A 9,728-nucleotide genomic window follows, 5' to 3' on the forward strand; every position below is an offset into this window, starting at 1 on the left:
AAAAAATGACGGTTTAAATTATATATAATCTATGCATGCATGTATACCACTTCATTAGTTAGCATGGTATACATGCCATTCAGAAGTTAGATTAAATTGATTTAAAGTGACAGTCAATACTTTTATAATGCTACAAGCGATTTCTATTACAAATAAACGGTCTATTAATTTCTATTAAATTAGAGAGTCCTGAAAAACAAATGTATGACAGTTTCCAAAAAAAAAAAAAAAAAAACACTGATAATGAGAAAGCATCCAATCAAAATGATTTCTGAAGGATCATGTGACACTGAAGCCTGTAGTGATGCTGAAAACCACCGATCTATAATATAGATCAGTGCTGAAAACTCATCTTTGCGTCACAGGAGTAAATTAATTTTTAAAGCATATTCCAGTAGAAAACACTTATTTTATAGTGTAATAATTTCTCATTTTTAAAAAAAAAAAAAAAAATATTGGTGGGGGGCAAAAACGGATGCTTTCTAAAACATTGATGTAAAATACTTAACCGTTTAAAATGACTAGTCATACAAAATTAGATTTTTAGGATAAATGTTCTTCTGAGGTTTCATGAGATACACTTCTGAAAATAATTAAATTTAGCGATTAAATTCAAACTAATTTCACATCATACCAATTTTTGGTATACTTTTACAAAGCAATCTTTCTTAACAATCAAACAGACGGAGTCTTTCCTGTGGGGTTTATGTATTTCTTTTAATTACACATTAAATAAGACTGATGAGATTAATGCATTTATAAAACCGTGCAGATCTGAGAACAGCTTGCCTCATCTTAATAATCAAATTCACCAAAACATGACAGATGTGAAAGACGACCTCAGATCGGCACTTTCTCATATACGTGAACACGTGACCCTTCATTACAATTAAGCGTCATTCAATTCATTAAACCAAAAAAAATAAGCACAATTTACAAAATAGTCATCTTTCTTATCACAACCGTACAAAGGCTGTTAAAACAAGGTCCATGTTCAGGTGAACCATTTTATCAACATTTGCAATTGGCACACAAACAGACAGAAAACATTTCAGAAACGATTCAAAAAATATCTAATGACTTCGCTACTCGCGTTACAGACGGCTAGTAGGCTAAATGGTTTTAAAGGGAACAGAAATCACCCAAAACACTTTAAACTTTGCATAAGAGCGGACGTCCTGATTTATTTCCGGTTTAGATTTCTCTGTATTAGTCAAACTGTGATATAGAAACAATTATTAGAAAAAACAAACTAGTAATAGTTAAGGATGCATGGTAAAACAGCTCACCGACGGTTTTAAAGCAACATTTTGCTCTTATATCGAAAATATCCCACAAATGACATCATCTCATGACATCAAGTATTGCCACACAAAATAAATCTTTCGATCACTCTCTTTGGTTTGAGTGATGGCTGAAAATGTGCCCTCCAGAGTTAAGCTAGCCACGTTTTACCATAGTACACAACTGACTCTTGGAAATGTATGCGTTCAGTTTCGATTCGACTAGAATTGGGCTTCTAGAACTATAAGGTCTTGATAGTTGATGGCAGCATAAACAAACAAGGCATTTGTTGTCTTTTTTTAAATATATAAACATATATTTGCATCACAACAACTAGTTGTACAGTAGGTTATATTCACTAATCAAAATTTAGCAAAAACAATTCAATGTAATTAATTACTCGGACTTCTAAGGCGCTGTTTGGCTGGGCACAAGAGGGTTAATATTCATACGTCATAAAAATCCTCCTCTGAGTGCAGAAGTGAGGCGTTCGCGAGCGTAGAACGTTACAGAAAAGAGATTCGAATTATTACGCACTCCCTGGAATACTGGATTCTGATTGGCCGGCTGCAGCTTTATATTTTAGTCAAAATCTGCTAAGGGGGAGTAATGCAAAAACGGTTTAAAAAAGAGATGTATCAATATTACTTACAACAGGATCTGCATTTTTTTCTCATGGGATTAAATAAAAGATTTGTGTTATAAGAGACAATTTGGTTTTCAAAAGTCGATTCATTTACGACAGCTGAATTTAACGATTTGTCCGTCAAAAATAACGTGCAGAACATTCGGTGGAAGAATGTAGGAGAAGCTAGCAGAGGTTCAGGGAGTGCACACATTTCCTAAAAAAAAATGTACCTACACACAAACGTTTTGACGGTTATCGCCTTCCAGAAAGAAAATGTGGACCGCGCGGCTAAAACACGCCGTCTGTCAGAAACCTAACATATACCTAAAACAGAACAGATGCGAGTATACATTTGTTCTTCACTCCCTGAAGCTGACAGTTGGCTTTTATTAAAATGCAGATCACCATCTTCTCAGTCCTTTAAAAAATTAAATTATATATTTAAAAAAAAAAATTTGGTTTCGTTGCTTAAGATGATCATTTTCTTCTTACCAGATTTTGACTTGTATATAAACCTTCATGAATTTAACTGAAAAGATCACAATGGCCTTGTTGAAACCGTAGCGCCTGTTTGGACCAACTGAGAACATCCTTTCTACACAGCAGTGGCTATTATACAGTATTCAACGCATTACCGTTCCCTGGGAGTTTACAGAACAGAACACAGCATGCAAACAGGGAAATAAGGTTAAGATTTCACCATATACACACACACACACACATATAACCATGGCTTTCGAGAGAGGGCGCGTTAATCCGACTACAATGGAAGTTCACATGCAGGTTGTTTTTGGAAGTCTGGGACATACAAAGGCAGGGTCATACACAGTGATAATGCATCAAAACTCCCTCTGAAAGTGTTGGTCCTAAAAAAAAAAAACTAATTCCTCAATGTTTCGGTTCCTGTAAAATCAAGTGACACACATGCAAAATTCAGCTACACGTCTAGATCTCTCTCATACAGCACACCAAAGTCTCGTCTTCAATTCCACACCTTTCTTTAGAAACCTGCTAAACTACTCTAAACCAACTGCAAAATAACACCAGTTTTAAAGCCCACCCGATAAAATAAGCCATAAAGGTGACCAACACTTTGGGGCAACTGGCACCGAACGAGAAGTAAAGCTTATTTCTTTTAAGAAAACAAGTAAAATTAAGGATCCATTCTGTATTTGGAGCAGGCTAATAATTTAGTGTAATGTACAAAATGCAGTTGTGAACCTTTTTTTCTTTTCTTTTTCCGAGTCTATAATGACAGGAAAGGCTTGTTCACATTAAAACACATTTTGTTTTGGATTTCTTCTTTTTCTTCTTGCCCTCCTTGCTCATCTTCTCCTTGTGCTTCCGAATTTCTCGGACTAGAGTATAAAACGCGTCGTCCACGCCCTTCAAAATAAAGGGGAAACAAGAGGTGATTATCTTAAGCATCGAACACTAGAACACAAAATAAGAATGACTTTTCACAGATCTATGGCCAAACGTTTGCCGCCATATTCCCAAACATTAGCCACTTAACATCAATTCTGCACTATAAATAAAAACACTGTGCTTAAATACAAAAAACAATAGCATCGTTTCAATTCAGTACAACTAATTGTAATAAGATAATCATTACAGTTAGCATTGTACATTACCAGTCCTAAAAATGGGCTTCTTTATGAAATGTATGGGCTGAAATATGACCCGGATGTTTAATTGAGATCCACCCAAGAACAGGTGTAAACTGCAGTACAGATGTCGTACCCCACAGCTGGGCTGCAAACTTACCCCGCTCACATCAAAACACATTTTTTAAGCTTGATGCATTGAGTCGTCTCTTCTTCTTTACTGAGTTTCCTCAGCCGGTATTGCCTGATCTCCCGTACCAGAGTATAAAAGGCATCTTCCACTCTCTGCAGTGCAAAACACAACTCCCTTCAGTGTTGGGGAAACCATCCAAATTGGTTTATGGCGGCACCATTAATATTAGCGTCGGACAACATTTTAAGGGTTTCTAAATTAGTAAGTAATGTGCCAGAACATACATTTACATAAATACATATAATAAACAAAGACAAGAGAATTAGAAAGTGAATCTGCTATTTGAGGAATACACACAAAACCATTTCAGCCTGCGGCCAGAGAGGGAATTGTGGGTATTGGAGACTGTGGTGTCGGTGGGGAGCATGTGAGGCTCGAAACAGAGAACAGAAATGAATTCAGGAGCTTTTATTACACCCCGGCACCACAAGGAGTTGTGATTGGAGCACTGCAGAGGGAGGTAGAGCATTTGCTCTGATCTTTAACATGACAGAGAGAGCGGTTCAATGTCCCCAGCTGATTTATAGTGATTAAACCCCCCATCAATCAATCCAAATAGCATTCTTTGCCATTAAGAGAGTCATTAATGAAATCAAACGCAGACAAATTATAATGAACGCACAAGAGAGGCCAGGCACAAACCCAGAGGAAGAGCAGTTGTGTCGTGTGATATGACCTGATTGATTATTCATAAAGCTCGTCAGAACGAACTCATGCATAAACCCAGTGTGAAGCACAAGGACGCAGCGACCAGCTTTCCTACAACACTACAGATTTCAACCGCCTTCAGCTGGTGTGTGAATGACACAAAATCCACGTCTGAGTCACATTTACCCCCCAGAAAAACAATCTAGTAAAATACACATTTATGCAATAAGATGATTTTTTTGGTAAATGTAATAAATAGAAACAGCAATAAGGGAGTGTAACAATACACTGTTCAATATACGACATTGATCTCATGATGCAATAACAAAACAAAAAAAACCTTACTGAAGTAGTTCAATTATTATTTCCAAAGACATTGTAAACAGTTCACAAATATATAATATGCACAGAAATATTAAGGATTCTGCTTAACTGAAAACAATTATTTAAGACATATTCTTGGGCTCTGTCCTCTTTTACATCCATTTAAATCGTTTAAAATATTGCATTATTTAAAAATTCAATTTTGTTTTAATTTATGAAAAACAAACAACATGGGAAGTGTGCGAGTTTCTGTATTTACCATATTTAATGAGCCATATTTAATAAAATTAGCTAAACTTTCCATTTGGGTGAACTACACAGATTTGTCATTATCCAGGATACATAGTTGCATTTTTGTACAATTTGTTACCACCCCAAAAAGCGTTACTTTTTAAGCAAAAGAAAATATTTTATAATAAAATAAAAACATTACAATACACTAAATTATTAACAATTTCTACTTTATTTTGATTTTGGGGTTAAATGTGACCCAGACATGTTCTTGAAAAGCTTTACAGCTGACCCTTAAAGCTGCGGTAGGTAACTTTTGACGCTCTAGCGGTTAATAAACAGAACTGCTTGCGTCCTGCGGAAGAACATCGTAGCCGGAGCTATATTTTTATGTTTATATTATATTTTACAAAAGTTACCTACTGCAGCTTTAATGGCTGTATATCAAATCGGGCTATAGTCAGCTTTTATTACAGATTTTAAATCATATTTAACCCCATAATGCACTAAATACACCATGAAATGGTATTCACAACTCATTTAACTTGCATAATGATGCATTTCTGAGCAAATTTATACAGTGGGGCAGAAAAAATTGGGGTGATTATGAATCAGAATTTGACTGAACCCTAAGATACACTGCGAAATTATAGACTTGTTTTAATTGTGTCCTCAGCGTTAACGTAGTTTCAGAAGTGGACAAATGTTTTTTGTAATGATGAACAAGACCAATGATGTTCAGATTTCATGCTGTCTTTAAGTCAGTCAAAATAATAGTCTTTCAATGTGAAAACTTATTTTCATTAATACGTCAAACAGGCTTGTATTCAGCACACGAGCGCCCATGTTTTCCATACCTGTCTCGTCTTTGCCGAGGTCTCTATAAATGGGATGCCGTAGCTCCGTGCTAAATCCTGAGCCTGCTTGGTGTCCACACTGCGGGAAGGAAGATCACACTTATTCCCCACCAGGACCATGGGGACATCCTCCGAGTCCTTTACTCGCTTTATCTGCTCTCTGTCAAAGCACACAAAACATTGCACGTCTAGAATTAGTTTCTCTTTTTGAGGTGTTTTAACCGTTTACAGACCTGATTCTGCAGGTTCTGTGACTGCACAGCATGTGGTGTATACCTGTAGTGGTGAATGTCCTCAAAGGACTTGGTGTTATTGATGGCGAAGACACAGAGGAAGCCCTCTCCTGTCCTCATGTACTGGTCCCTCATGGCGCTGTACTCCTCCTGACCTGCAGTGTCCAAGATGTCCAGGAGACACGTCTCTCCGTCAATCACCACCTGCTTCCTGTACGAGTCCTGCACAAGTGAAAAGATATTTTGAGCATATTGAGCAGTATATAAATCCCAAACTTTACTGATTCTGTAATATAGATTTTTCACAATACCCAAGCCTAAAATATACCAAAAACCTGACATTTGTAAAATGACAAATTGTCCATGTAGGCAAAAACTGCATTTGAATATTAGCAAAATTGTGTAGAAGTCAACATTACATTCAAATTAGAAAGATTATTTTCATGCATGCTTTTGGTCTTAATCAGCGCATATTAGTTCATATACAATTTGTCTTTGTAATCTTGTGACGAAACTACAAAACATCTACAAACATCTCATAAATAATCTGTTAATACCTTCAAAACCTCTACAGACATTTAAAAAACATCTCATAACTACACCTAAAAAAAATCTAATTAAACACGCATCTAAAACTAAAAAAAAAAAACAAGCATCTAAAACTACAAAAAAACAAGCATCTAAAACGACAAAAACAAGAATCTAAAACTACAAAAAACAAGCATCTAAAACTACAAAAATAAACAAGCATCTAAAACTACAAAAGAAAACTAAAGTGACCTAAAAACTTTAAACAAAACTACAAAAACACCTAAAATAACTTCAAATAACTTCAAATAATTCAAAACATTCAATAAACAACCAAGAACAACTTAAATTGTAGCCCCCCAAAACACACACTTTAAGCACCAAAGAAAAAGCAAACAAACAAACTTATTTGCTATTATGCAAATTTAAAAATCTAAACTTAGAAGAGTGCCAAGCCAGAAAAGTGAAAGGCAAGAGACACAATGGCCGTCGATGTGGAATCCACCTCTTAAACCAGAATAACCAGATCGCACTGTTGAATCTATAACAGTGGATGTTTTGCATATTCACATGTGGATGAGTTTCACAGCTTGCTGTGGCAGTACAAAGTGAGTGTCCTGACAGCGCTAGACACAGAGGTACACATGCCTCACCTCTATGGTTGGGTCGTATTCGTCCACAAAGTGGTTCTGGATGAGTTGGATGGTGAGAGCGCTCTTGCCCACGCCTCCAGCCCCCACAACCACAAGTTTATATTCAGTCATTCTTCACCTGTAATAGAAAAAAAACAAGCACTGAAAATCAATGAGCAGTTAAAGACTTTTTCTGCTCCAGCTTTAATTTACTTACCAGCCTTCAGATAAGTGCTAATTGACTTACACCATTATCCAAAGTGACTTACAGTTCACTAATTACAGGTTCAGTCCACTGAAGTAACGTTGCTCAATGGCGAATCAGTGATAGCTCAATAATAAAGCCTTTTGCAGTTTGAACTTACAACTTTTCAGCTACCAGTTCAGATGTTTAACCATTACACCACAACACCCTAAATTAAGGCAAGACTGCCAAGGTTTGTCAATCTGACATTACTTAAAATGCCAAGTCTACTGGACTGACCCAAAATAACTTTATATAAAACATTAAACACTCTTCTCAACTTCTATCTTACTATTACAACTATAATCCATTTTAAATAAATTTACAGATATATTTACAGAAATGGTCATTATGGAACTGAATCAGCTGATCCTCAAAAGAATACTACAACTGAAATAAGAGTTACAAATATGACTATATAGAACATTGTTGACATCTTAAAATTACAATGTTTTAACTGAGATTTTATTTTATTTGTTTTACGTATTTTAACATCTGTTTGCATGTTTCTCAGAAGATATTAATTCTAAAAATAATATATATTTTTTTAATTGTATAATAATTCTCCTGCTAGACTGGCATTGAAAATAAGAACTTGTTATTAATTAATTTGTCTGGTTAAATAAAGGTTAATTCAAATATGTTTAACCTTATGGTTATGCTATAATAGATTTTCTACACTATAACTAAAAAGTCCAGTTAAATAAACTGATTCCATGCATAACAGATGACAGAACATGATGATTTGACATGATATGAGTTTATGTATTATCTTACATGATGCTACTATATAACTTCACCTCGTGTATAATCGTTATCACTTTGTTACAATAGCTCAGCAAAACCAATTAATCAACATAAAACAATCAATTCAAAACGTGATACACTAGCAGAATAAAATTATTTAGCAATTTTAAGTTATGAATCTAAAGCCTAGTCTTCTGTAAGGCATTTTTACTACTTTTCTTTATAATCATTTAAAATAGATTAACTAAAATACTCGACTACAACATAATACTACCATTCGACATTATGGGACATGTTTCACTGTGTTTGTACGGGCTACCATTCTTAAAGTTTTGTTATGTACCATTTTGAGGTTAAATGATTTACCTATGTTTAATAATTCTGTGTGATTTCGATTTTAAATCGAGTTTTAATAAGTTAATCGTTGAGAAGTGCAGTTAAGCGCATTGTACCGTAGGGCCCGAGCTCACTTGGGCGTGCGATGGCAATAACACATAGGAACAAAATATACACTTACAAAAGCTCACATATAACCAATTCTTAGCTTTATCTTTATTTGACTGTTAGTGACTGTAAATACACACGTTAAAACAGCTCTTCTATGATTATTATTATTATTATTATGTTTTACCTCTGGGTTAGTAGTAAGTTCCGCATCTGAAAAGCCTCTAATGACTCAAGCGTTTATCATGACCTTGCTATGATGTTATTATCCTTTTATACAGCGTGTATAAAGCCGCATATATCCGTTTCCAATCCAAGTGTTTAAAGGGTTTTTCTAACCGAAAACTGACACTTTCTAACGAAATAGAGATTAATTTCGTCTTTCTAGGCTAACGTTGCATGGCCTTGCGCTCGGAGGCTGTGCTTTCACAGATATGGGCGGACACAGTTCGGAATGATCACTTACCCCAAAATATCAACGATTTTCAGCTGTTTACGGCTATTTTCAGTAGGTGGAGGAGGTTAAAAGGACGAGTAACACGCAGTCGAGCAGCCACTTCCGAGCATCAGCATGCATCTTGCATTATAATGGACGAAACATCTGTAGGTGCAAACAATCCCGATGAGATGTGCTTAATCAATAACTGACCGATAATCAACACTGGTAATCCAGGCTAAATGTGGTTAGACGACGGATAATAAATGCACTTTAATTTACTGTGTAGTAGCACAAGAGAATGTGCTGTGACATTTTCGATACTGGGCACAGACCGGCTTTTGACAAGCGCTGAGGGCAGTATTGGTGTAGACTGGCTTGCTGCTTAAATAGGCCCTAAATATAACCGGAACGTGTACGTGCGCACGTCATCGCGTATGCGGAATCCTATTGGCTGTTTCACCTGTCAATAAGAATTAAGGGTTTTGCATACGGTGTGCGAGGAGCCAATCGTCTACGGTTATCGACAGAATAATACAAATAAATTACTCGACCTAGACGTTTATTGTTTGGCTTGGTATTGACTCTTTACGTTTTTTTTTGAGCCATTTCATGTAAATATAGTTAACAGATACACATAATTTTGAAAGAGCATACAAAGTAAAAAAGAAGAAGGGTTTAGTACTTTTTTT

General features: G+C 35.7%; 1 protein-coding gene across 2 annotated transcripts; it reads right to left on the reverse strand.

Moving 5' to 3' along the window:
• Window positions 1–698: 698 nt before the first annotated feature.
• LOC113043560 (GTPase KRas) lies at window positions 699–9,417 on the reverse strand. 2 transcript variants are annotated; one of them, XM_026203015.1, is made up of 5 exons: window positions 9,067–9,417; window positions 7,187–7,304; window positions 6,049–6,227; window positions 5,773–5,932; window positions 699–3,298 (listed from the first exon to the last, which is right to left on the reverse strand). In XM_026203015.1, the coding sequence occupies exons 2-5, from the start codon at window positions 7,295–7,297 to the stop codon at window positions 3,182–3,184; spliced, it is 567 nt and encodes a 188-aa protein (XP_026058800.1). In that variant the 5' UTR covers window positions 7,298–7,304; window positions 9,067–9,417; the 3' UTR covers window positions 699–3,181. The 2 variants fall into 2 exon arrangements, with proteins under 2 accessions (XP_026058800.1, XP_026058801.1); XM_026203016.1 differs by lacking the exon at window positions 9,067–9,417 and adding an exon at window positions 8,788–9,007.
• Between the last annotated feature and the right edge of the window lie 311 nt (window positions 9,418–9,728).

This window comes from Carassius auratus, chromosome 25 (assembly GCF_003368295.1).
Source record: "Carassius auratus strain Wakin chromosome 25, ASM336829v1, whole genome shotgun sequence".
NCBI classification, from domain to species: domain Eukaryota; kingdom Metazoa; phylum Chordata; class Actinopteri; order Cypriniformes; family Cyprinidae; genus Carassius; species Carassius auratus.

Coding starts and splice junctions, on each gene's coding strand:
- LOC113043560 (XM_026203015.1), bottom strand. CDS start 7,297: ATGACTGAATATAAACTTGTGGTTGTGGGGGCTGGAGGCGTGGGCAAG. Junction 6,228..7,186: donor AATACGACCCAACCATAGAG/GTGAGGCATGTG, acceptor TCACTTGTGCAG/GACTCGTACAGGAAGCAGGT. Junction 3,299..5,772: donor CCTCGGCAAAGACGAGACAG/GTATGGAAAACA, acceptor TTTATTTTGAAG/GGCGTGGACGACGCGTTTTA.